Raw genomic sequence first — 22,037 nt, forward strand, 5'->3', positions numbered from 1 at the left:
GACTTGCGGTACAATATGTGTATTAAATCAGACAGGATAAAGTGGAGGTAACTGGCTGACCGTACCACAACCACCTTACCGATGAGTGTGTAAGGTGGTCGTGGAAACCTTTTCTGTTGTGTTTCCATGGTACTTCCTGAATGGACAGCTCCCAGCAGGCCTTTTGAAATGTCTAACGCCGTCCTGAAATAAAGAAACCAAAGTGGCTTTTGAATTCGTGTTTTCTTTCAAACGTGCGTTTCACCTGACCTCAAGACCTCACCTGTAAGTACTTGTTGAATCTCAGAGACACCCCGCTGCTTTGTGTGTGTGTGTGTGTGTGTGTGTGTGTGTGTGTGTGTGTGTGTGTGTGTGTGTGTGTGTGTGTGTGTGTGTGTGTGTGTGTGTGTGTGTGTGTGTGTGTGTGTGTGTGTGTGTCTCTGATCTCTGATCTCTGATCTCTGATCTCTTCTTGTTGTGATCACTGCACCCTTTCTGCTCATCGGAAAGGACATGTGTTGTCGCGGTGACAAGGTGACCGGGGGCCTCAAACGTGAACCCAGGTGGGAGGGTGGGCCGAGATTTCAGACACTGAGAGGTGGCGGGGGAGAAAAGAACACAATGGTGGTGTCGTTAATCGCAGCCGTGTGTGTGTGTGTGTGAGTGGTCTTGCCATCGCAGATTCTATGGCGAGCTCTCAGTTTGATGTTATCTGTGGGGATGACATCTTTATATCACAGAACCCCTCAGCGTGAGCTGAACGACTGCAGGTTAATCCTCTTCGAGCCACAAGGTGACCATAAACTATGTTATGAAGTGTGATCTGAATCGAACAACACGATTTTTTTTAATCTTTATGCATCACTAAACCAAACTAAACTTCCCAATGACGAGATGAAATAAAAAAATAAACCACTTTCCACTAAATCATTGATTCTAAATCATGTGATTTCAGGATAAACCTCTCATAACCATTGTGAAGTGGATTTTGCGAATTGTGCTCTCTCTCTCGCTCCCTCTCCCCCTTACACACACACACACACACACACACACACACACCACACACACACACACACACACACACACACACACACACACACACACACACACACACGTGTTCTCACGCTCTCAGCTGGAGGCTGAGGCGGGAAGGTGGTTTGGGCAGGAAAAGTCAAACGGCGCCAATCGCAGGCGCACACACACACACCCGGGTCGGCGAGGCAGACCCCGGCCGCCTGGACGTCCGGCTGTGACTGCGGATGTCTCTCATTCTCACACCGCTCCGATCCACACACACACACACACACACACACACACACACACACACACACACACACACACACACACACCACACACACACACACACACACACCACACACACACACACACACACACACACACACACACACACACACACACACACACACACCTCCCCAGAGGGCTATTACCAGAATATCTTCCTCAGCATCTCTCCGTCTGATCCCGGCCCCCTTGCTCACCTCCTCCTCAGACTCCCCGACCCCCCCACTAACCCTACAGGCGATCACGGCTCAGGTCACACCCTTCCTACCCTCCCCTGCTAGTTCTGCCACTTTTGTTTCCTTCCCCCCCCCCACCCCCCCTTTTCTTTCACCTCTCCTCCCACACCCTCCCCCCCCCCCGTTCATCGTTGTGCTCTTTCCTCAACAGGTTCCCCCTCTCATCGCCCTCCCCCATCCATCCCTTCCCCTACGCCGCGCGCCTTGAGGTACAGCATGCTGGATCGGCTGCAATAGTTTGGCCCATGTCTTTTCAGTACCTGGTCTTTGTCTCCTTTCATGTGATTGTTTTACACTCCGGCCCCCGTGATCACCATCCATATGACCCCCCCAACCCCCATTCACCAGATTCTAACTTATCTCCCTCTCTCCCTCTCATGTGTTGCCGTCTGCCGCCTGGTGATAGAGGAGCCACACCGCGCTCTTGTCATTGTCCCTTTAACCAGATCAGTCGCCATTAGACCAGAATCGGCTCATTCTGAGCCCATAGAGATGCGCTCCTAACCCAATAGAGAAGCCCATGGAAGCCCATTAGAAAGCTAAGCCTTTCACGTAGACAGGCACGCACACACAGACACACAACGACGTACACGCACAGATAAACAAGCATTAGTGTCCACGGGCTGGCTTCATTCTGAACGGAGCATTTATTAGCCTGATCTCATCATACGGTGATCTACACCTGTAACACACAAATTCACGCGCACACGTGTCACGTTCCCCCCCCCCCCCTCAGCCCGTGCCCCCGCCGACTTTGTCGGCACGGTGACGGCGACGCTGTCGACGGGTACGTCCGCCCTCCTTCAGATCACCTCGTTTCGCTCATCTCGTCGACGCCACGGCAACACACACTGACGGCTTGAGCCGGAGCAGGCGTGTGCGTGGCAGGGGCCCGGGGGGCCCCGGAGCGGCCGCACCGCTCGCACCGTTATCGGCCCCTGGGGTCCCCGGGAGCGGTTATCCCTGGCAGATCAATGGGTACGAGCACAGGAGGAGAAAATATCATTCTATTAACCAGGTTACGCGTAATCCAACTCTAATCACGTTGTCGGCAGTTTAAAACGTAGGGGTTCAATTCCACTGCCGGGGACGGGAGGGGGGGGGGGGAAGGGATGTTGTTGCTCCTTGACCTTTTGACCTCAGCTACGAGGAGCGTTCCCGCTACTTGGAGACCATCGTCCTGCACCACCAGGAGCCCACCACCTTCGAGGACTACGCGGCCCGCGTCTACAGCCCCGCCCCCTGCACGCACCCCCCCTCTGACGCAGGTAGGACGTCAGTACGCTCGCTGAGCTCTAACGCGGCCGTCTGCATGTCGTGCTCGGTCGCTCTGGGCGGTCGCTCGGTGTGATTCACACTGACGACCGCAGAGTGGAGTTAGGTCAATGAGACGTGGTGACGGGGGGGGGGGGGCAAACGTTTCAGTCAAAATAGTCTGTTTTTTTTTTGCTGTTTCTTAAAATCGCTGTAATCCTCTTATTCAATCATGTCTAATCGTATCTATTTTTTTCAGCACAAATAAATCCTACAGGTTATAAAAGTACCTTTATATTTTAGTTTGTACATAAAGCAGGCGCTATCGCGGACTGCATCTCTCTCTCTCTCTCTCTCTCTCTCTCTCTCTCTCTCTCTCTCTCTCTCTCTCTCTCTCTCTCTCTCTCTCTCTCTCTCTCTCTCTCTCGTAACCTCTTCAGTTATTTATTATTTTTTTCTTATCTTTCCCATCTTTGTTGGAGAGTCTCGGATCCAGCGTTAGATATCGTGATGGGCTCACACTGACATTTGTGTGTGTGTGTGTGTGTGTGTGTGTATGTGTATTTTAATCTTTATTCTAATGGTTGTCTCACTATAACCCCGTGCTGTTGTTTGGTTCTGTGATCTTAACAGCCCCAAAAGGCATGTATTACATATAAAAAGTTAAATTCTCTGATAAACAAGAAAACAACAATGAATGCATTCATTTCCATGCTATGAGGCTCAAAATATAGACCAACAAGACCTGGAGATAATTTTTGATCAACAGTGAATAATTGTGTGAAATGATTGTGCAGTAGTCAGCTGGTAATCTTTTTCCTACCCCAAAGGGTTATTCAGAACAATAGAACACCTCTCATCCAGAATAGACTTGAAACACAAAAATACAGCCATTCAAATATAATTAATATGGCCGCAAAAGTTTCTTATGCCTTGGCTTATCCCTAGAAATACAAAAAGATCCACATTTTTCTTTGATTTGTTGATGCTTTCATTGAAAAACAATTTTGGACGATATTAAAACAGTAGATAAACAGGTACTATCCCATATGTGTGGGTGGGATTTACACTGTTCAATACCGTTCTGAATAACTCTTGCTCTGAAACTAATTCACAGGTCATTTATCTTTAACAACAGGGATCGAGCCTTCTTGCCTTTTTTTTTTCTTTTTTTTTACTATTGTCCTTTCTTTGGTGAATTTTACCATTTTGTTTTGTGTTTATTTTATTTATTTGTCCCTTCCTCCCCCCTCCCACTTCCTTTAGATCGTAATGTCTCACTTGCCTATAGCTAAAAGGTAAGCCTGATCACATGAGTAACACGTCCCGTTCTGATTGGCTCTTCCTTGCACCATTCTACTTGTCTCTGTACGGTCTGGTCTTGCATACTCTTTCATTTCCACGGTCTCCACCTTCTTCCTTCCATCGTCCAGACGTGCTGTGTCGTTCTCAACCAGTCTGTGCGTAGAGTCTGGGGGAACAGCCTTCTTGTGTCGCTCTTTAAGAACATGATCAGATAGTGCCTGTCACACCAGTCTGTGTGTTTCCCTCAACCACCTCTTCCTCTCAGTCAAAGCTTCTACGAGGTTGATGATCCACAGAGGACTTCTCCATAAAATGTAAACAAATTATTCCTAATATAAAATGACACCTTCGCCCAGAAGATGATTTTTCAAATTGGATTTGGCTTGTTCGATTAAATGTTGGTGTAGAGTGTACAGACTGGAAATGCCTCAAGTCAAGTCACTCCTAGCCATGAAATCTAAATCATTTACTGTGGAGATCTTACTGCCTTTCCTCAAACCTCGTTGTCGCTCTGAACTGTTGTTAATGGTCGTCCTCTGGTTTTTGACCTGGCATGACGTAGCCCAATAGCAGCGTGAGCTCCACGCCTACACAAACGTGTCCACACTTTGGCACGCACACACAAAGGTGCACACGCGCTGACACACATGGCAATGGCAAACAAAACTTGTTTTCTGAATTATCTGGTTGTTGTGCTTATTTGGTAAGTGGTTATTGTTGTGGTACAAGGATTATGTGCTTCCTGAGAAGAGTTAATCCGGCAGAAGTGTGTGTTTGTTTTGTATATCCGTGTCTGTGTGTTTGTTCTGTGTTTTCTTGAACTTAATATCCTGCTTTTTATTTTCATGCTTCTTGTTGGCCTCTTTATTTATGTCTGTCTATTTTCTTTTAACCATCTCTTCGTCCCTCATGCTGTCGCTGGCGTTCCTCTCGTCTACGTTGAATTTGTTTCTCTATTTCTGTTCCGTGCACTCCGTCTCTTTCGGTCTAATGTTATTTTCTGTGTTTGTCTTTTCTTTTTCCCCCCTCTATCGCTCTTCTTCGTCTCCTCTCCAGAGGACAGTAGTGTGTCCTACCTGATGGTTCCTAAGCCTCTGGACGGCTTGAGCCTGCTTAGGGTCAAGGGAAAGGGCCTCAAACACAAAGTATTTCACGCAAGCTGCGAATGGTACGGTGTGAGGCCGACAAGTTGCCCTGAGTCGTCTATCAACCCTAATAGCCCCTCCACTGTTTTTATTAGAAGGGAGGCTACACCCATGTTTAAATGTATTGCCACCTAAAGGTTGAAATTGGCCTTCAAAACCACAAATATTGAATTTGCGCAGTTTCCAAAATGATCATGGTGTTATATGGTCTTCTTTGTCTGGATTAACCAGATTCATAGTAGCATAAATGCTATTATCTTTGTATATAAAGAACACATTCTTGACAGAAATGGCCAGTTTCATGTGCAGACAAATGGTTTGTCTCTTATTGAGGCGTACATTGCAGCCACTCGAGACCAGCTTCAGTGGCTTCCTACTAAGAACAATTTCTGACCTGTAGGTTAGAAATGGTTAGGTGGTCAGGTGGCAAATCCTAGCATAGAGCTGCTCCTTAACCTCCTCGCCTAGTCCCTGCTCGGAACGTGTAGTGTGCTCTGTAGGCTGGGGTAGAAGATTCCTACTCCTTCGCCCATTTCCTACCCTTAGAGCTCCAAGACGTAGGAACAAAAAGGGCACCCAGCAAGGCATCTAGAGAAGGGTTAGTTTCCGTAGTGCGGTTCATCGCCTCGCCACTTTGCCGTAGCTCCTGGGCACCCCTGCTGTCCCCCCTCTCCCCACTCTGTCCTGTCACGGCTCTCTTCTGTGTCCGGTGGCTTCACTTGTTTGCCTCCCCTTATCCCATCTACCACTGTCCAGCACTCTGTCTCTGCCAGATCGAGCGCTTCTGTCCCTCTGTGTCGTGGTGTTTCATAAGAACGTGTTGGAATGAGAACCTACCTTATTACTCCCTGGTGTGTGTGTGTGTGTGTGTGTGTGTGTGTGTGTGTGGGTGGGGTGGGTGGGGGGGGGGGGGTGGAGCGGTGGGTGGAGCGGTGGGATTAGTAGGTTGTGGGGCAGCACTGTAATATCTGGGAAATTCCTTTTTGTCTTATTCATCCTCTACCCCCCCCCTCCCCCCTTCCTTCTTCGTCCTACATTCCCTCCATCCTCCCCTTACCTCCTCCTCCTCCTCCTCCTCCACCGACCTGTCTCTCTCTCAGGCTCCTGCCTCGAGATTCTTCGGGGAGAAAGTCCGGCTCTGGGGGAGGTCGGGGGCGACTCCCCCTCGCCCATGTCTCCTCGGACTAGCAAGAGCCGCATGTCCATGAAGCTGAGGCGCTCGTCGGGATCGGCCAACAAGACCTGAGCAAGAGGAGTCGACCCCCTTCTCCCCCCCCCCCCACCCCCCCCACCCACTACACTACAATACTCTACACATAGACACACATACGCACGTGTGTCGTTCTAATATATTTCACTGCTTTGCCAACCACCTCCACCGCAGCAAAACACAGCAAAGGGTGTCTTTTGTTCATAGCCGTCATCGACTGGCTGTACTGTTGGCTGATAAGGGGCTGACTCGGCTCTGGGACTGACCCCGGATTGGCTTCCCCATCGGGTGTCAACCGGTGACGCCGTGACCAGGGCTAGACCACCTGTCGGAGCGGTGTCACGTGTATAGGTGCCTGTCGGTTGCCTTCGGAAGTGCAGAAAAGCTAAAGTCGGGATTCCTCAAGATGTTATTGGATGTAAAATAACCTTGAGAAGAGAAATCGATATCACATGATCAAGGTAATTTGTTGTGATCTTATGTCTTGCGGGCGTGAAAGGGAAGAGCGTTTGTGCTATGTTCACTGTGATATATTTTTTTTTTCCGTTTAGAATAGCGTTTAGAGGTCCATTCAGGCAATTGTTCACCATCGTGTGTGTGTGTTTCTGTGCGTTTTTAACGGGGAAAATGGTTTGGGATTTTTGTCGGACAAACAAACATAGCCAGCAGGGTGTGCCAGTCGGCCACAGTCACAGCCAATGGGGAGCCCTCACCCCGCATGGTAGCCAATGACGGTGGACTTTGAGTGAAGAAGCGACTTGTCCCTCGTGAGTTCCACCTGTCCAGCACGCCTCCATTTTACACAGCTCACTATAGAATCCATTTCCCATTCACACTCCTGTGCTTCCATGCTGTACTGTGCCGCCCTGTTCCTTTACACCTCCAGTGGGTTCTCTCTGCGCCATAAGGGGGTTGCCCTCTGCGTCGTGTGCCACGCCACCTCATATCGCTCTGTCCCGCCGGGGGTTAGCGACGGCGCCAAAACTGGCGTAGGAAAGGTATTGTGCAATGATGATCTGTGTGGTTTGAAAAGCGCCGCTCATTTGATTGCTATGGTCTGGTCGCAAACTGACAATAGTGGGGAGTATATTGACATTTTTGCATGTATTTCGCTCAGCCCCTAGATGATAAAATCAGTTCGGATAAAGACACGTTCGGACAAAGACAAGTAAAACTGTATTTGTGGACAGGAGCTACATGTAGATGTATTTTGTGTGCATTGTAAACAGGGGATATGGCAAACTTGTACATATTGTATTATTTTATTCTCCCTCTCTGCAATGGTAAAAGAAAATGCTTTGCTCTATCAAACTTGGACAATTGTTTTGCAAGGAGAAACTAAGACCTATTAAAGTCCCATCGGCCCTTTTCTTGTGCTCGGTGCAGCATGAGGCCATATTTAGGCAACCCTTATCACCCCACCCTTTCCAGTAAAACACTTGTGCATTATCCCTCGGAAGTGCTGCTATGCGACAGCGCTATTAAACTGAAGGTCAATCCATTTGGTTTCTGAAGGAAATCTTTTCATCAAATTGACAATTGAGAAATTTATTTTTTATTTAAAATTCAACCAAAAGAATGCTGAGTAAATGCATATACCCGCCTGTTCCCTCAGCACAGCGCTTTGAGCAATGCTTAGCACAAGGGGATGGGAGCGTGATTAGACGAAAGAGAGGTATTCTACAGCTCGTAGGACGTAACTGGTTATATAAAAAAACGATTATAAAAAGCCTTTTCTTGCTTTTTTGATTGACTGTAATGTATGTTTTGACCCAAACAAGAATAATGTTGCTGCATCTCTTTAGTTTGGTGGCATTTTTATATGTGGTATAGAACTTGAGTTTCTTACTGCATCGATATATACATTGAATATATAGGTTTATGAATATCTATTAAATGTGTACAGAGAGAGGAAACATGTTATGTATATACTAATAAGTCAGAAGAGCCAAAATAAAAACTGAAAAACAATCAACCTCAAGCCCATATCCGCTCCAGATGGGTAAACACTACTATAATATTTTTGTTTTTATATATATATAAATATATATATTAAGCGATTATAATTTTTTTAAGCACTTCAACTGACTAGTGGAAACCTTCATTCTTGCGCTTCTGAAGATGTACCGTTTGCTTGGCTTCTACAGACTACATTGAGTTCATGTCCATTTTTGTCCTATTGCATTTCTTCCCCAATTTGTTTTTGTTTTTTTCATTTAAATCCTGGCCCCATGATGTCACGTATCATGAATACAATAGTCAGACTCCAGCTCCTGAGCTTAATTGCTCATTAATTTTCTTTCTATCTCCATAGCCATTGTTTCTCCAAAGTGAGAGAAAAAAGGGATTTAAGACGCCATAATATTTTTGAAAAGTGATTCCGTTTACTAATGACATTATGGATTGAGCTCAAACTTTTTTTTTTTATCATTTGTAGACGCGAGTCTTGTGAATATTTCACTCCTGACTAACGTTAAAATATATTTTTGTTCACGACATTACTTTATATTCGTAGTCGTCTTCGAGGATGAAAATGAGAGCCATATACCTGTGTCCCTCCACCTCCATCACTACCACACGTGCATCACATGTGAACCCCATGTGCCCCTGGCTTCTGCACTAAACTGTCTGTGCTCCACTGGAGAAGGTGTCCGGGCGTTCCATCTCGACGCCCGTCAGCACTTGTGTGCACTCGTGCAACCTTGCCCTTTTTACCTCTTGCCACTCACTAGTACAATACTTTGTTGGCTGTTTAATCAGGTAAAATCATCCAACACTTTGGTGACCCAATAAGACATATTGTTGTGTTGTTGCCATGAACATTCATAGTTTAAATTTTTGTAAGGGTGCCAAATTGTAATTGCCTGTATAAATGAATTGATGGCGTTTGATGGCTTTAAAACAGATGTGTTTGTGTGTGTATATATATACATATATATATATATAATGTATAGAGGCAGTGAGCAGTTTGGGGACAAAGCTAGTGTAGCCTGTGTGACTCGACATGCTGCATGCCATCAGATCAGTTATAAACGCATGTGTGACAGTTGTATCCAAACACATGCGCACGCACACACACAACTATCACTGTCAAATCTGTTACATAAGGAGTGGATGTGTAATGCTTTTTGACAATAAAAGATACAAAATTCTAACACTGGCTATCTGGTGTTTGTCTGGAGAAGCGGGGACAGGGCTCAGGGCATGTGACCGCATTGGCAGCTCTGCAGAACAGGGCCAGTAATTGCATTGTAAATTATGTGTACAATTTGACACATTTGAGTCTTATAGGTAAAGTATCCCAATTGGAAAATTGACACTTTATTAAAATCCATGTAATTTAACATCAAGATCAACATCAACATCATAAATTGGACAAGCAAACAGACTGATTGTGACAACTGTTAGCAGTTTAATTCATTCTATTTTGTCCTAAAAAATTGTAGACTTTAGAGTAAATAATCACAATACATTTTTGTCACACTAGATTTCCTGCATTATTTCAAGGAATAAATAAACTGTAAGACAATGATATTTTTTAACTATTTATTTTCTGTCTGAAAATAATTGTATAATTCTCATTTTCTAGCTCTGAATTTGACTGGCTGCCATATTACTGACCATGGTGTGTGTTAAAAGTGTTTCCATTGGAATATTTGTTGCTAATTCGTGCTGTTCCACATATTCCGCATTCATTCTTCCTTTTTTTTTATCGTAGAATAAGGATTTTGAAATGGACTGCAGATATGAATTGCATCCTCGACTTCAGACAAGTAAGAATCCCTTTCAAAAATGCAATTATACGGAGCAGTCCGCCATGCTGCGTGGCTACGCAGATTTCGTGACACACTCCGAATCTTCGACTGAGAGTGAGACTTTAATTATATTCAATGATCCATCATCGAAAATAATAAAAGAAAAAAAAAAGGATCAATATGTTTTTCTGTAAGATATGCCCTCGGACTCGTATAGGCTAACAAATTACCCTTTAAAACAATAAGTAGAACATAGGCATATCTCAAAAGTCCTTGAACGGCCTGTTTCAGTCGCTGAGTTTCAGCACCACGGACAGCGTACCTGCTGTTCTTCCTTTAATTTAATACCGACCCGTTGGGATAAACAAAAAAATAACGGAACTTTCTTCAGATACATTTTGTCTGTTCATTTAATCTGAGTGTTGATATATATTTCAATCAAGGTGTTTGACGAAGACACGTTGACCACCGGACCAGTGATAAAAAAAGTGCACTCATAGCATATTTAAATCAAACTTCCAACTTATCCATAAGTCACACACACACACACACACACACACACACACACACACACACACACACACACACACACACACACACACACACACACACACACACACACACACACAGTAAACATAGCACAAAATATAACAACATTTTTTTGTTATGATGTGGTCCTCATTTTGCTTCTGCCTGTCGCAGGCCTGGGGGCGCGTGTCACGGCCTGATGGCCATCTGCATCAGCATCACCTGGCGGCTGTCGGTTGGGTGAAACTTGGCCATGTGTCGTGTGAGTCCCGGGAAGCTGTAGAACGTGGAGGGGCAGTGTTTGCACGGGAAGATCTGCTGCGGCGGCGAGTCACATTCCACCGGGCCGTTGTCCTCTCTGTGCGCGTGCAGAACTTCGGCTCTGATCCCGCTCCCCATCGTCCCCGCGCCCAGTAACTCGTCCCTCATCGCGTGCCACAGCCGGTGTTTGTCCCGGATTTCCACGGACGGGAAACGGGCACCGCACAAGTGACACGCGCACATGGGATTGGGTCTGTGGTGGCCCTCGTGCGCCGAGCCGTACGGTAGCGGGGGTGAAGAAGAGGCCCGCGCGGTCATCTCGTGAGCGGCCAAATGTTTTCTTAAATACGCTTGTCTCCGGAACTTTTTCCCGCAGTATTGACACTCGTAGATGTCCTCTTCGGGGAGCGACTGGACGAACGCGGTCGGGGGAAGTTGTTGTTGCGGGGATGCGGGTTGCTCCACGCGCTCATTCGGACTTTTGCTGACCGGTAGGAGGCTCGAGGGTGGGCTGTCCGTCGCTCTCGTGCTCTGCTGCTGTAGCTCCATTCCGCTTCTGACCGAATTCCCGTAGCGCGAGGAAGAGTCGTACCCGGGTGGCGCGAGCCCGTCACCGTCCAGGCTGTCTACCGGGACCACGCCGTGGAGCTGAGAGTGAAAAGAGTTGCAAGAGTTGTTCAAGAGCGTGCCGGAGTGCGGATGGCCGTTCACGCGCAACAGTTCGTTCTCTTTTCCCTCCATTTCTAAAAAGGTCGGCGGCCGGTCGTCCTGCACGAGCCCCCCCCGGCCCTCCGACGTCGTCCGGGACTTGTTCTTCGCCCCCTGCTGGGTCGTCTCTTTGCCCTGGCCGGTCACCGGGCGCGGTTTATGCCAGCGACGATGGGATGCCAGATTGGCAGGGCAGCTGAACACTTTATCACACTCAGGGCATCGGTACTCCACGCGCACGATCCGCGAGCACTTGTGCTGCGCGAGGGAGAAGGGGTCGGGGTACTCCTCCTTACACAGCTGGCAGATGAACTCGCCGAGCGGCTTGTTCTCCACGGTGGACAGCGACGACTTCTCCCGCTGGAGCCTCCTGAACTCGGGGCACTCCTTCTTGATGCGGAGCCCCAACACGGGCGAGGTCGTGACCTCGTCCTCAAAGTTTAACTTCCGGTGGAGTTTTGTTTTTTTGGCGGGCTGGCCCGCGGATGGTTTGGCGGGTCTGTGGCTAGAGCGCTGCTCATGCTCGATCCCCCCCGCGCGTTTCTTCAACGCAAACTGCTGCTGCTGGTTGTTGTGGTTGATCAACGTCAGCGGCGGGAACAGTGTGTTCATGGTGGCGTCGTTTTTCCCGCGGTCGTCGGGGTTCTCACCGTAACACGGCGCGAGGCGGTGGTGAGTCAGCAGTCTCTCGATGGAGACGGACGTCGACGCGGAACTCAACAGGAACGGCAGCTCCGGTACCCCGGTGGGTGTTTCCGCCCCCAGCGGGGCCGACGTCGTCAGGTATCGCCCGGAGAACAGAAGATTGTTTTGGTCTTCCTCGTGGACGTCCAGCAGTCTCGTGCCCACCGGTTTGACGGGGCTGTACGACTCGGTTAAAGTCAGCGCGTGGCGAGTCGGGGCGGCGGGTAAGCAAAAGCGGGAGAAATCACCGGTCGGAGCCAACACGTTCACTTCGGTCACCGACTCCTCGAACTCGAACTCCGGTAGCTGCGCGCGCCGCCTTCTTTCCCCCTCCGCCTCTCGCGCCGACTCCACGTGCGGGGGGCTCCACGCTGCTGTGACTCGCGCGGGATCCTCGCGGCTAACAGCGCGCGGGCCTACCTCTGTCGGGGCGAATGGGAAAACGCTCATCATCACCCTGTCCTGGTGCTGTGGCGGATTTTCATTGACCAGCGCTGATTCTGTATTTTCTTCTCGCGTGTTCCCGACCCATGCGATGCCATTGTCACACGACGCGTCTGTCTCTATGGTTACGCTCCGCGATCTGTACGATGCCGGGCAACGCCGGTGTCTCTTCACTAGGAATCCGCGAGGCATGGCGAGGACTTTCTTCGCGCCGACAGCCACCACTGCGTGACACAAAAATAATCGAATAACTTCAGCAAAAGAAGAAGCGCTTCCAAGTAAAAAATATATTTGAATAAAAAAACCCGGCGTGTAGAGGTGTGAAGACAGCTGAGAGATGGTCGCACTGGTCGCTTCTCCGGACAGAGCTCAGGGTGGCAGGTGTCGACTCCACGTTGAAGTAAACTCGACAGAACTGTGGTGGTCCGCCCTGTTTGTTTTTATCCCCTGCAAGGTGTCTGCACCCGCGCTGCACCCCCTCCCTTCTCTCCGACACAGAGACGCGCACGGGCACACACGCACGCATGCAGTCTCCCTCTTCTCTCTTTTCTCTTTTCCGTCCCCCAGCTTTCCCTTTCAGTTGTCAGAGACATTATCCTAACTTCTCAGACGCTGAATTGACTGGGAAGAGCTTTATGCTCATCACTGTCGCGGACCTATTTAGCCTGGCCTATTTTCTATCTTCATATACTTTTGTGCTGCCATTGGTGTGTGTGTGCGTGTGAGTTTCGTTCGGTGTAAAAGTGAATGGAAACAACACACATCTGGGTTATTCTATAACCGTTCTATATGTGTGCTTAAAGTTTGCTTTATCAAGACAATTAAATTAGTAGGCCTACAGCGAATTAGACCGTCGCACTCCAAATGTATGGTTGAACAACAATGCAAAAACGAAAAAGTTTGAGTTTAACATTAACGGCGAAAAAAAAGTAGATTCCGTTATATAACAAATCCTACCGTGGTATCAAGCTCGCAAAGATAAGACAAACAACCTGTGAACAAACGCGTAGGGCTGTTTTATTACACGTGGACCCATGGGGATTGATAGTGATCACATCGCTGGGGTTTCTAATTAGTGGTATCCTCGGTGGCTATTCAGCCATTCCTTACTACATTTATGGTAGGAATCATTTTGGTGTGTGTGTGTGTGTGTGTGTGTGTGTGTGTGTGTGTGTGTGTGTGTGTGTGTGTGTGTGTGTGTGTGTGTGTGTGTGTGTGTGTGTGTGTGTGTGTGTATATGTATGGGTGTGTGTTTTCAAGGGGGGGGGGGGTATTCACACACAGCCCCTCCCCTTAGAAGCTGCTGATGCTGATAAGAGAGATGGGGGGGATCATCTATGTCATTTTCCCCAAGGGAGATGGCCAGCTTCTGTATACGCTGTCCAAGTGCTTTCTGGCGGGCCGGGGCCAATCCGCCGGGGTCGGCCTGGCGTCGCAGCTTGGAAATCAATCAGGAGGGAGGAACAGCGTGAGAATCGCGGGGGACCCCTGCCGATGTCCACCGCCGCCAACAGACGTGTATACCGAGCCGGGTGGGAGCGTTATGTTGCCTCCTGCAGCATAAAGCGTGGCGGATGGATACGACGGCGTGAAGCGTCCCGGGTATTTAATGACATGAAAGACAGCTGCTGATTGCTGTGAAAAGGTCGAGTTGTATAGACACACACACAGGCGACACTTCCTAAGGCGCCATCATTTGGGGGTCTTCCGTTTGGCTTTCATAATAAATCCATGCACGTTGATTGTATCCGGATCTATAGCCCCCCGCAAGGACAATTTGGCAAACATGTTATTACAAAGAATTGTTTTGGTTTCCTGTAGGCCTATAGCCGAGACTTGAAAATCGGAGGCCCCTTATTCGCATTTAACACAATAAAGGGCCTGCAGATTTCTCCTTTAAGCCCTTGCCTTTATTGAGCTCTCTTTAACGTTAAGTGCAGGCATTGAGTAATAATAATAATAATAATAATAATAATAATAATGCAAATTATAGGCCTATAGACGACATGAAAGGACTGGGTCCGATTCACTCGGCTGTAAAGAGAAAAGTCGATCGCACTAGGCCTATATGGAACTCAAACTATAGCTGGAAGTCTGATTTGACAGGCTAAAAGTATAGTCCAGTCGTCCAGACTGTTGTTATTCCTTCCTGTCATTCCCTCCTGTTTAGCTTATGTGTTTCGTATTATTCAACATATATCTGCTTAATACATAACTGGCCATAAGGATCATAAATGCGTGAGGCAAGATGCTGGACGTCTCTGCTGGGTTTCAGATGAGGACGGGTTCAGCACCCAGAGAGGCGGACAGCTCTTCTGGACAGTAGAGCTTTTTCCTCCTATCGACGACACACCGGTCACAGGCATGGACTTGTCACAGGTACTCGATCTCCTTTGAGAATAATACGTTCTAATTTGAGCTGATTTTGAGGTTTCTTTTCATTTGAAGACGTTGTAAGCCCTCCACAGGCCGTGTCGGATTTATAGGACTATTGGGAATTATACAATGCCACAAAGGTTATGTTTAATTTAGTTTTGACCTGTATAGATACTTTATTCAATTTTAGTATTTATTTACTCTTTTAAATAAAATTCCGGTCAAAAGCCGAAACACGATCAACTGTCCGTGTGCACTAGAAGAGAAAGACTTGGGAGTTCTACCATCAAAATCAGTAGAATGAACGTCTGGCGCCATCTAGTGGACCAAAGTGGTAGTGGTTGTATAGGCGCACGATTTTCATTCTGCTCAGATTATATTTGGTGGTCGCCTTTATTTTACCGAATCTTTGGGCTCCAAAGTGCAAAGGCTCGTTTTGATACACCCACAGTGTCTCCCCTTCTACGACCCCGCTAGTGTGCGGCCCACCCTGCTCACCGTCATCATTCACCACACAGACACTCCCCATCCTGAAGCCTCAGAGAGGCCTCCCACTAGGTGTGGGACAGAGTAATTACTCACGTGACATTATGCCCTATCACATGTGCTGTCTATGCTTGAAGGCGATCTTGTAGGCGGTGAGCAGATTGGAGTCGGTGGGACTTCTTGTGTAGGCCAAACCGAAACTGTTGTTTGAGGTTTCTGTAGGCTAAAGTAGTTTACTTAGATTGAGAAGAATCATGCTTAGTGTCACCTATTTCCAACCACAATGATGGATTAGTTATCAGATACCCCTGTTTAAGAGAAGGCCACACACACACACACACACACACACACACACACACACACACACACACACACACACACACACACACACACACACACACACACACACACACACACACACACACACACACACACACGGGGGCACCGGAGATATTACAGAATTGGAAAAGGAATCGAAATAGTCATATAGACTACAAACATTTTCTATCTTTCACATTGCATTGACAGAATGCATTTTACAAATGCCCTCATCATCATGATTGTGCACATATTCTAGATGCAATTCCTAATAATGGGTAAAACCCAAGAAGGAGGGGGTAACTGGTTGAACTGGTATCACAGAAGAACCCAGATACAATCCCTGGACTTTCCTTCCTGCTATATTTGCATGTCTACATTTCTACAATGTGATGAATCACAATGTGAATCATTACATTGTTTTTAACAAAGTCATGTGTTGGTATTTGATTGATATGGAGATAACGGGTATTTCAAGGGAAGTTAACAATCTTAATCTAGTCATGATGGTAATCCCATACCTTGTTGTGAAACTGCATGCAGGCTGCATTGCAAAAAATGCAGTGACACAATTCAGCTCAATGTTTCATGCACCAATTTCCTTTAGATGCATATTCTAATTATCATCACTTTCTTCATCCCCATTATTATGATTATTCATTAAAAAATACTTTAGAATGACTTTCAATAAGCCTTAAACATCGAAAGACTCATAATCTTCAGTTATATCCTCTTTAGAAGGCTATGAAGGGGAAAAGATAAACGTTTTTCTTTGGTCTTGCGATCACACAAAAGAAAATTGCCGGACCTTTGAACCGTGAAACGTGCCAGCAAATTAATCCAATTTTTCATCGTTTTATAATTTAAGCAGCCTCATATCTATCTATCAATGTGTATCTCAATAGAAATCCCCTCTTGGACAGTGTTGCCAGATTGGGCCAGATTTCCCGCTCAATTTGGTAACCCTGCCTGCCAGATTGGATGGGAAATCTGGCCCAATCTGGCAACGTTGCTCTTGGAGACAGCAGTCTGTATGCCGTGTTATTATAAGTGACAGCTTTCTGGAAATCCCCTCGATGCTTTAGCTCCGCCCCTGTGTCTAACCACACACACACACACACACACTCGCACACACACATACAACCACACACGCACACACAGCGGCAGCAGCAGGGCATTTCCAGACTGGCTGACTCAAAACTCCAGTAGGATCTAAAACGAACAGCAGCGCATCGTGTTAAACCCTCACCATGGACCTGGACCGCGTATTCTCCCAAATGGACTACATCGGGGGGGATGCAAAAGAAGCCAAGTCGGGAGTGGGGACGACGGAGGATCGGCTAGACAGCGGTCTAGACTCGCTGAAGGACGAAGAGTACCAGGCGGTGACGGCCGAGCTCACCCAGCTACGGGTCGAGTGCTCGCGGCCACAGCAGAAACAACCAACTTCGGTCACCGGAGATGAACACAAATGGAGAGAGCAGATCACGGAGGACGGAGACACGTAAGTGTACTCAACTAATACGATCTCGCTTCGTAGTGTGGCTAGCTATTGAATAGTCCCCGGGTCTGGCTATGCCTAGAGTTGCACTAGCAATAGCAGGCCTTGGATGGTAATATGATCCTTTTCCTGTTCCGAATAATATCCTCCTCCGCCTTGTCATGATACAAAGTACTGGGCTTATAGTAGGAATGGTTTATTCACAACGGCCTTCTGACCTTCTGTTACGGGGTTAACAATGGCAGGAACTCTTGCGGATTTTTTAAAGTATATTTGGTTGTAGCCAGTCACTGCGGAATCGGACGTAAACAAAAGACTATTATCAGAACGGAATCTACTATGGCCGCGGGTCAAACTCAGCTGCCTGGGAAAGTCCCAGGCGCGCCGCCCGCGCCGAGCAATCCAACGAACGCGCGTGCCCGACTGCATAGGAAGCAAGATAAATAAAGTTAATCTAAAAATACATGTATCCCTGAGGGATTATCAACATATCTATATTGGACTTTTATTCATTTTTGCTAATGCAAAGACACATCATCAGACCTATCTGGGCCTATATGTTGTAACTATTGGTTTTCTTTCACAATTTGCATAGCCTCTTAACTGAAATCGAATCTTCGGTGTGCACATATAAGCTTCAAATGCTTAGCAACAGCCTCCATCTGATCTTGTGCCTGACACGCTTTCTGTCCACACAGAAAACAATTGCATAGTAAATTGAAGTGCAACACTTTAGTTAGGCAGATGACACTTTTATTACTTGACTTGCTTGTTGAGGATAGAAGAATAGGATTTTTTTTTCTTATATCCAGGTTCGTTTCATAATGATGTTACCACACATTTGCATTTCACTTTTCAAAATGTATTCAAATTGAGCAAACATTTGACGTCTGTCCCTTTTGTCTGTGCAGGCTGCTCCACCTCTCAATCATCCACGAGGCCAAGGATTATATAAAAAACATGATAGATTCATCGAGGAACACGCACTTCCTCAACACACAGAACATCCTGAGACAGGTGTGTGTGTGTGTGTGTCCGTGTGTGTATATGCTAGTGTTTGTGGGTGTGTGGGTGTTTCTGTGTTTATCCGTCTTTGTGTGTGTAATAGTTAAATCTGCACTATGCAAGTTGTTGCATTAGCAATCCTAATGGCTTCAGTTGTAGCTATAGTATAGCTATATCATTTTCTGAGGACACTATCCTCAGATTGTCCCATGGCGGTGGCGAAAATGGACCAAAATGAAATGGACCTTTTTGAGAAATGTTATATTCGGGATATATTTTAATGGAATAAAAAGCTGCAGTAGATAAGTGACATATGTGCATTTTTAAATAGCTGCGGTAGGAAAAATGACATATGGGCATGTTTAAATAGCTGCAGTTCAAAAAGGGACATAGTGCAACTTTAAATAGGTGTAGTAGAAAAGTGACTTAGGGCAGCTTTAAATAGCTGCATTAGTAAGGTGACATACTGCAGCTTTAAATAGCTGCAGTAGTAAGGTGACATACTGCAGCTTTAAATAACCGCATTAGTAAGGTGACATACTGCAGGTTTAAATAGCTGCAATAGTAAGGTGACATAGTACAGGTTTAAATAGCCGCAGCAGTAAGGTGACATACTGCAGGTTTAAATAACCGCAGCAGTAAGGTTTCAGAGTGCAGGTTTAAAGCTGCGTTCCTCTCTTTGAACCTCCAGACTCCCCTCCACCTAGCGGTGATCACAGGCCAAGCCGACGTGTGTGAGCGGCTCCTGTTGGCGGGCGCCGACCCCACGGCGGTGGACGACAGAGGGGACACGGCCCTTCACATCGCCTGTCGTGGTGGCAACCTGCTCTGCTTCAGCGTCCTCACACAGAACTGTCCGTCGGAGCAGTTACGAAAGGTCATTTCCACCTGCAACTACAAGGGTACGCATTGTAACCGTTTTATTTCTTCTCTGACGTTCTGCCCAGCACTTTGACTCCAGCCGGTGTTTGTGGGTCTACGCTCTAGTAGTACAAAACTTTTCAATCATACCCTTTTCAAAATGTAACAGCACTAATTGCAATTCTGTGTGCGTTTGTCCCCTGCAGGTCTGAATTGCCTCCACCTTACCTGTGTTCATGGTTTTCTCTCATTGGTGGAGAGCCTTGTGGCGCTAGGGGCTGACATTAACGCGCAGGTAACCCAATTAATCCAAATGTATATTCATCTGTTCATTTTTTGGGGGGGGTTAACCTGTAGTTGCCACTAGCACACATACACTACCGTTCCAAAGTTTGGGGTCACTCGAATTGTCCTTATTTTTTGAACAAAAGCACTGTTTTTTCAATGAAGATAACATTAAATGAATCAGAAATACAGTCGACATTGTTAATGTGGTAAATTACTATCTAGCTGGAAACTGCAGATTTTTTATGGAATATCTAGGTGCACAGAGGCCCGTTGCAGCAACCATCACTCCTGTGTTCTAATGGTACATTGTTTAGCTAATCGTGTTAAAAGGCAAATGTTCTAATCTAATAATGATTAAAAAACCCTTGTGCAATTACTTTAGCACAGCTGAAAACAACAGTGTGGGTTTTCATGGAAAACATGAAATTGTTTGGGTGACCTCAAACCTTTGAACGGTAGTGTACATACTCCAACGGTAAACAGCGCCCCTCTCTGTTGATGGTGTACTAATACAACCTCCACCTCCACAGGAGCAGTGCAACGGTCGCAGCGCTTTGCATCTTGCCGTGGACCTGCAGAGCCTCTCATTGGTCAGGCTGCTGCTAAGGGGCGGGGCCGACCCCAACCACGTCTCCTACGGAGGCTTCTCTCCCTTCCACCTGACCTACGGTCGCCACGACGACGACATCCGGAACGCCCTGTTCCCGCTGACGGACCCGTCGCTCCGGGAGCTGCCCGACAGCGAGCCGGAGGACAGCGAGGACGAGGGCGAGAAGGAGGAGGAGGACGGACCGACGGACGAGGAGGTGGGTGGAGCAGACGATAGAAAAACTGATGACTGTGGAGGAGTTAACTGTCTGCTCATACTGACGCCGGCCCGCCCCACGATAAAGTATTCAAAAAGATGATTTTTATAATAGATAAAATAATAGGAAAAAATGCTTTTATATTTTGACGTCAGATTATTCTAAGATTTATTTATTGACGGAGCACACAGTAGTTCTTGAACAGAGGTCACTGACCGATGGAGCGGGGTCGCTAACCCTTCTTCCAATCCGTTCTCTCTCAAGGTGGGCTACGATGACATCCAGTGGAACGGACATTAAGCAGAACCCAGCAGAGACACACAGGAAGCCGCCAACGAGGCAGTAGGAGGAGACCGCCATGAAGAGAACGATGGCGACGATTACAATGAGAGACTAAACACCACCGGTCACATCGCATTCACTTTCCCCCTGACCCCCTGCTGACGTGATGGCCGAGAGAGGGGGGCTTGAGCGATGGACTAGGCACCCCCACCGGAGAGGTTCTCCACAGACTAGATGATCGGCAGTCAGGGGACCCGGCGATAGGACAAACGGACGGACTCGTCAACCAACACACTGACGGGTTGTGGTGGACGGCTGGGGTCTCCCGACACGCAGTGAGGGTCTGAATGAAGACGTACTACATGTCGACTGAACGGGGAGGGGATATTTTGTTCTGCCATAAGTGGATTGCTCACATAACACATTTAAAGTTGGCACACTTGGGTGTGTGGGGGGAGGGTGAATAGAACAACCAAAATCACTTAGCATAAGTCCACACGAAATATGTAACGGCAACAACCATGTTGTACGATATTGTAAATGGCTGTGTATACAAAGATGTATTTTTTAACGGAAGCTGTGAAGGTGTACAGTCGAGCAGGTTGTAAATGTCATGCAACGGAACAGTCCAGCACACCATGGTAAATTAAACACATGTATTTAACTCAAGCTTCACGCGTGCTGTGTCCTTTTTCTTTTAACGCGTGTCTGGCAGGTTTTTATGTCAGGGCATGAACAGGGGGCTGTATCAGCGTTTCCATCTACGGAAAAATGTGTTCTCGTGACCGGTTTTGGCCAGCTGTCAGTTCTTCTGTCAGTGATGTTTTTTCCTTTGATTTAAATAACAGAAAAGTTAGTTATTGGTGTTAGTTCCCCTATTCCTCATCTTTCACGTAAATGGACGGAAAGTACTCTGGCCAGGGTGTGAGTCTAGAGAGAACATATAAGGTAGCCGTTCGTAGGGAGTCACGCACATTCCGCAAATTGAATGAGGAAGTACAGAGGAGGGGAGGGCTGGGCCTGAGCAACAGGAAATTCCCAAAACAAAAGCATTTGGCTGGTCCCTGCTGCCTGTCTGCCTCGTGGGGCTGGGGGGGGCTCAGTCCCGTGTGTGTGTGTGTGTGTGTGTGTGTGTGTGTGTGTGTGTGTGTGTGTGTGTGTGTGTGTGTGTGTGTGTGTGTGTGTGTGTGTGTGTGTGTGTGTGTGTGTGTGTGTGTGTGTTAGATGTTACACAACTTAATTGCCTTAAAATAAAAGTGCACCTAAAAATTGTAATAATGGTATTTGTGCCGACAAGCTTGAA

General features: G+C 47.1%; 3 protein-coding genes across 3 annotated transcripts in view; 2 read left to right on the forward strand and 1 right to left on the reverse strand.

Annotated features, from left to right (window-relative positions):
• The window catches only part of ralgapa1 (Ral GTPase activating protein catalytic subunit alpha 1), a 60,889-nt gene extending 54,403 nt beyond the window's left edge, over positions 1-6,486 (forward strand). Inside the window, exons 45-46 of the mRNA XM_056591010.1 lie at positions 2,661-2,785; positions 6,322-6,486. Of these exons, the coding sequence (XP_056446985.1) occupies positions 2,661-2,785; positions 6,322-6,467 (271 nt within the window). The 3' untranslated portion in view covers positions 6,468-6,486. The remainder of the gene's footprint in view (positions 1-2,660; positions 2,786-6,321) is intronic.
• A 4,417-nt stretch (positions 6,487-10,903) lies between these two features.
• On the reverse strand, positions 10,904-13,003 carry LOC130382748 (insulinoma-associated protein 2). The gene has a single exon (XM_056590633.1). The coding sequence runs from the start codon at positions 13,001-13,003 to the stop codon at positions 10,904-10,906; it is 2,100 nt and encodes a 699-aa protein (XP_056446608.1).
• A 4,069-nt stretch (positions 13,004-17,072) lies between these two features.
• On the forward strand, positions 17,073-21,700 carry nfkbiab (nuclear factor of kappa light polypeptide gene enhancer in B-cells inhibitor, alpha b). Its single transcript, XM_056590095.1, has 6 exons — positions 17,073-17,495; positions 18,404-18,509; positions 19,189-19,399; positions 19,565-19,653; positions 20,177-20,452; positions 20,717-21,700. The coding sequence occupies exons 1-6, from the start codon at positions 17,242-17,244 to the stop codon at positions 20,750-20,752; spliced, it is 972 nt and encodes a 323-aa protein (XP_056446070.1). The 5' UTR covers positions 17,073-17,241; the 3' UTR covers positions 20,753-21,700.
• The last annotated feature ends 337 nt before the right edge of the window (positions 21,701-22,037 follow it).

Source organism: Gadus chalcogrammus, chromosome 5 (assembly GCF_026213295.1).
Source record: "Gadus chalcogrammus isolate NIFS_2021 chromosome 5, NIFS_Gcha_1.0, whole genome shotgun sequence".
Classification (NCBI taxonomy): domain Eukaryota; kingdom Metazoa; phylum Chordata; class Actinopteri; order Gadiformes; family Gadidae; genus Gadus; species Gadus chalcogrammus.

Bases quoted from the DNA above. Each gene is read 5' to 3' on its own strand.
- LOC130382748 (XM_056590633.1), bottom strand. From the start codon at position 13,003: ATGCCTCGCGGATTCCTAGTGAAGAGACACCGGCGTTGCCCGGCATCG.
- nfkbiab (XM_056590095.1), top strand. From the start codon at position 17,242: ATGGACCTGGACCGCGTATTCTCCCAAATGGACTACATCGGGGGGGAT. The intron at 18,510-19,188 runs GTGTGTGTGTGT...TTGAACCTCCAG, and splicing joins CACAGAACATCCTGAGACAG to ACTCCCCTCCACCTAGCGGT. The intron at 19,654-20,176 runs GTAACCCAATTA...CCACCTCCACAG, and splicing joins GGGCTGACATTAACGCGCAG to GAGCAGTGCAACGGTCGCAG.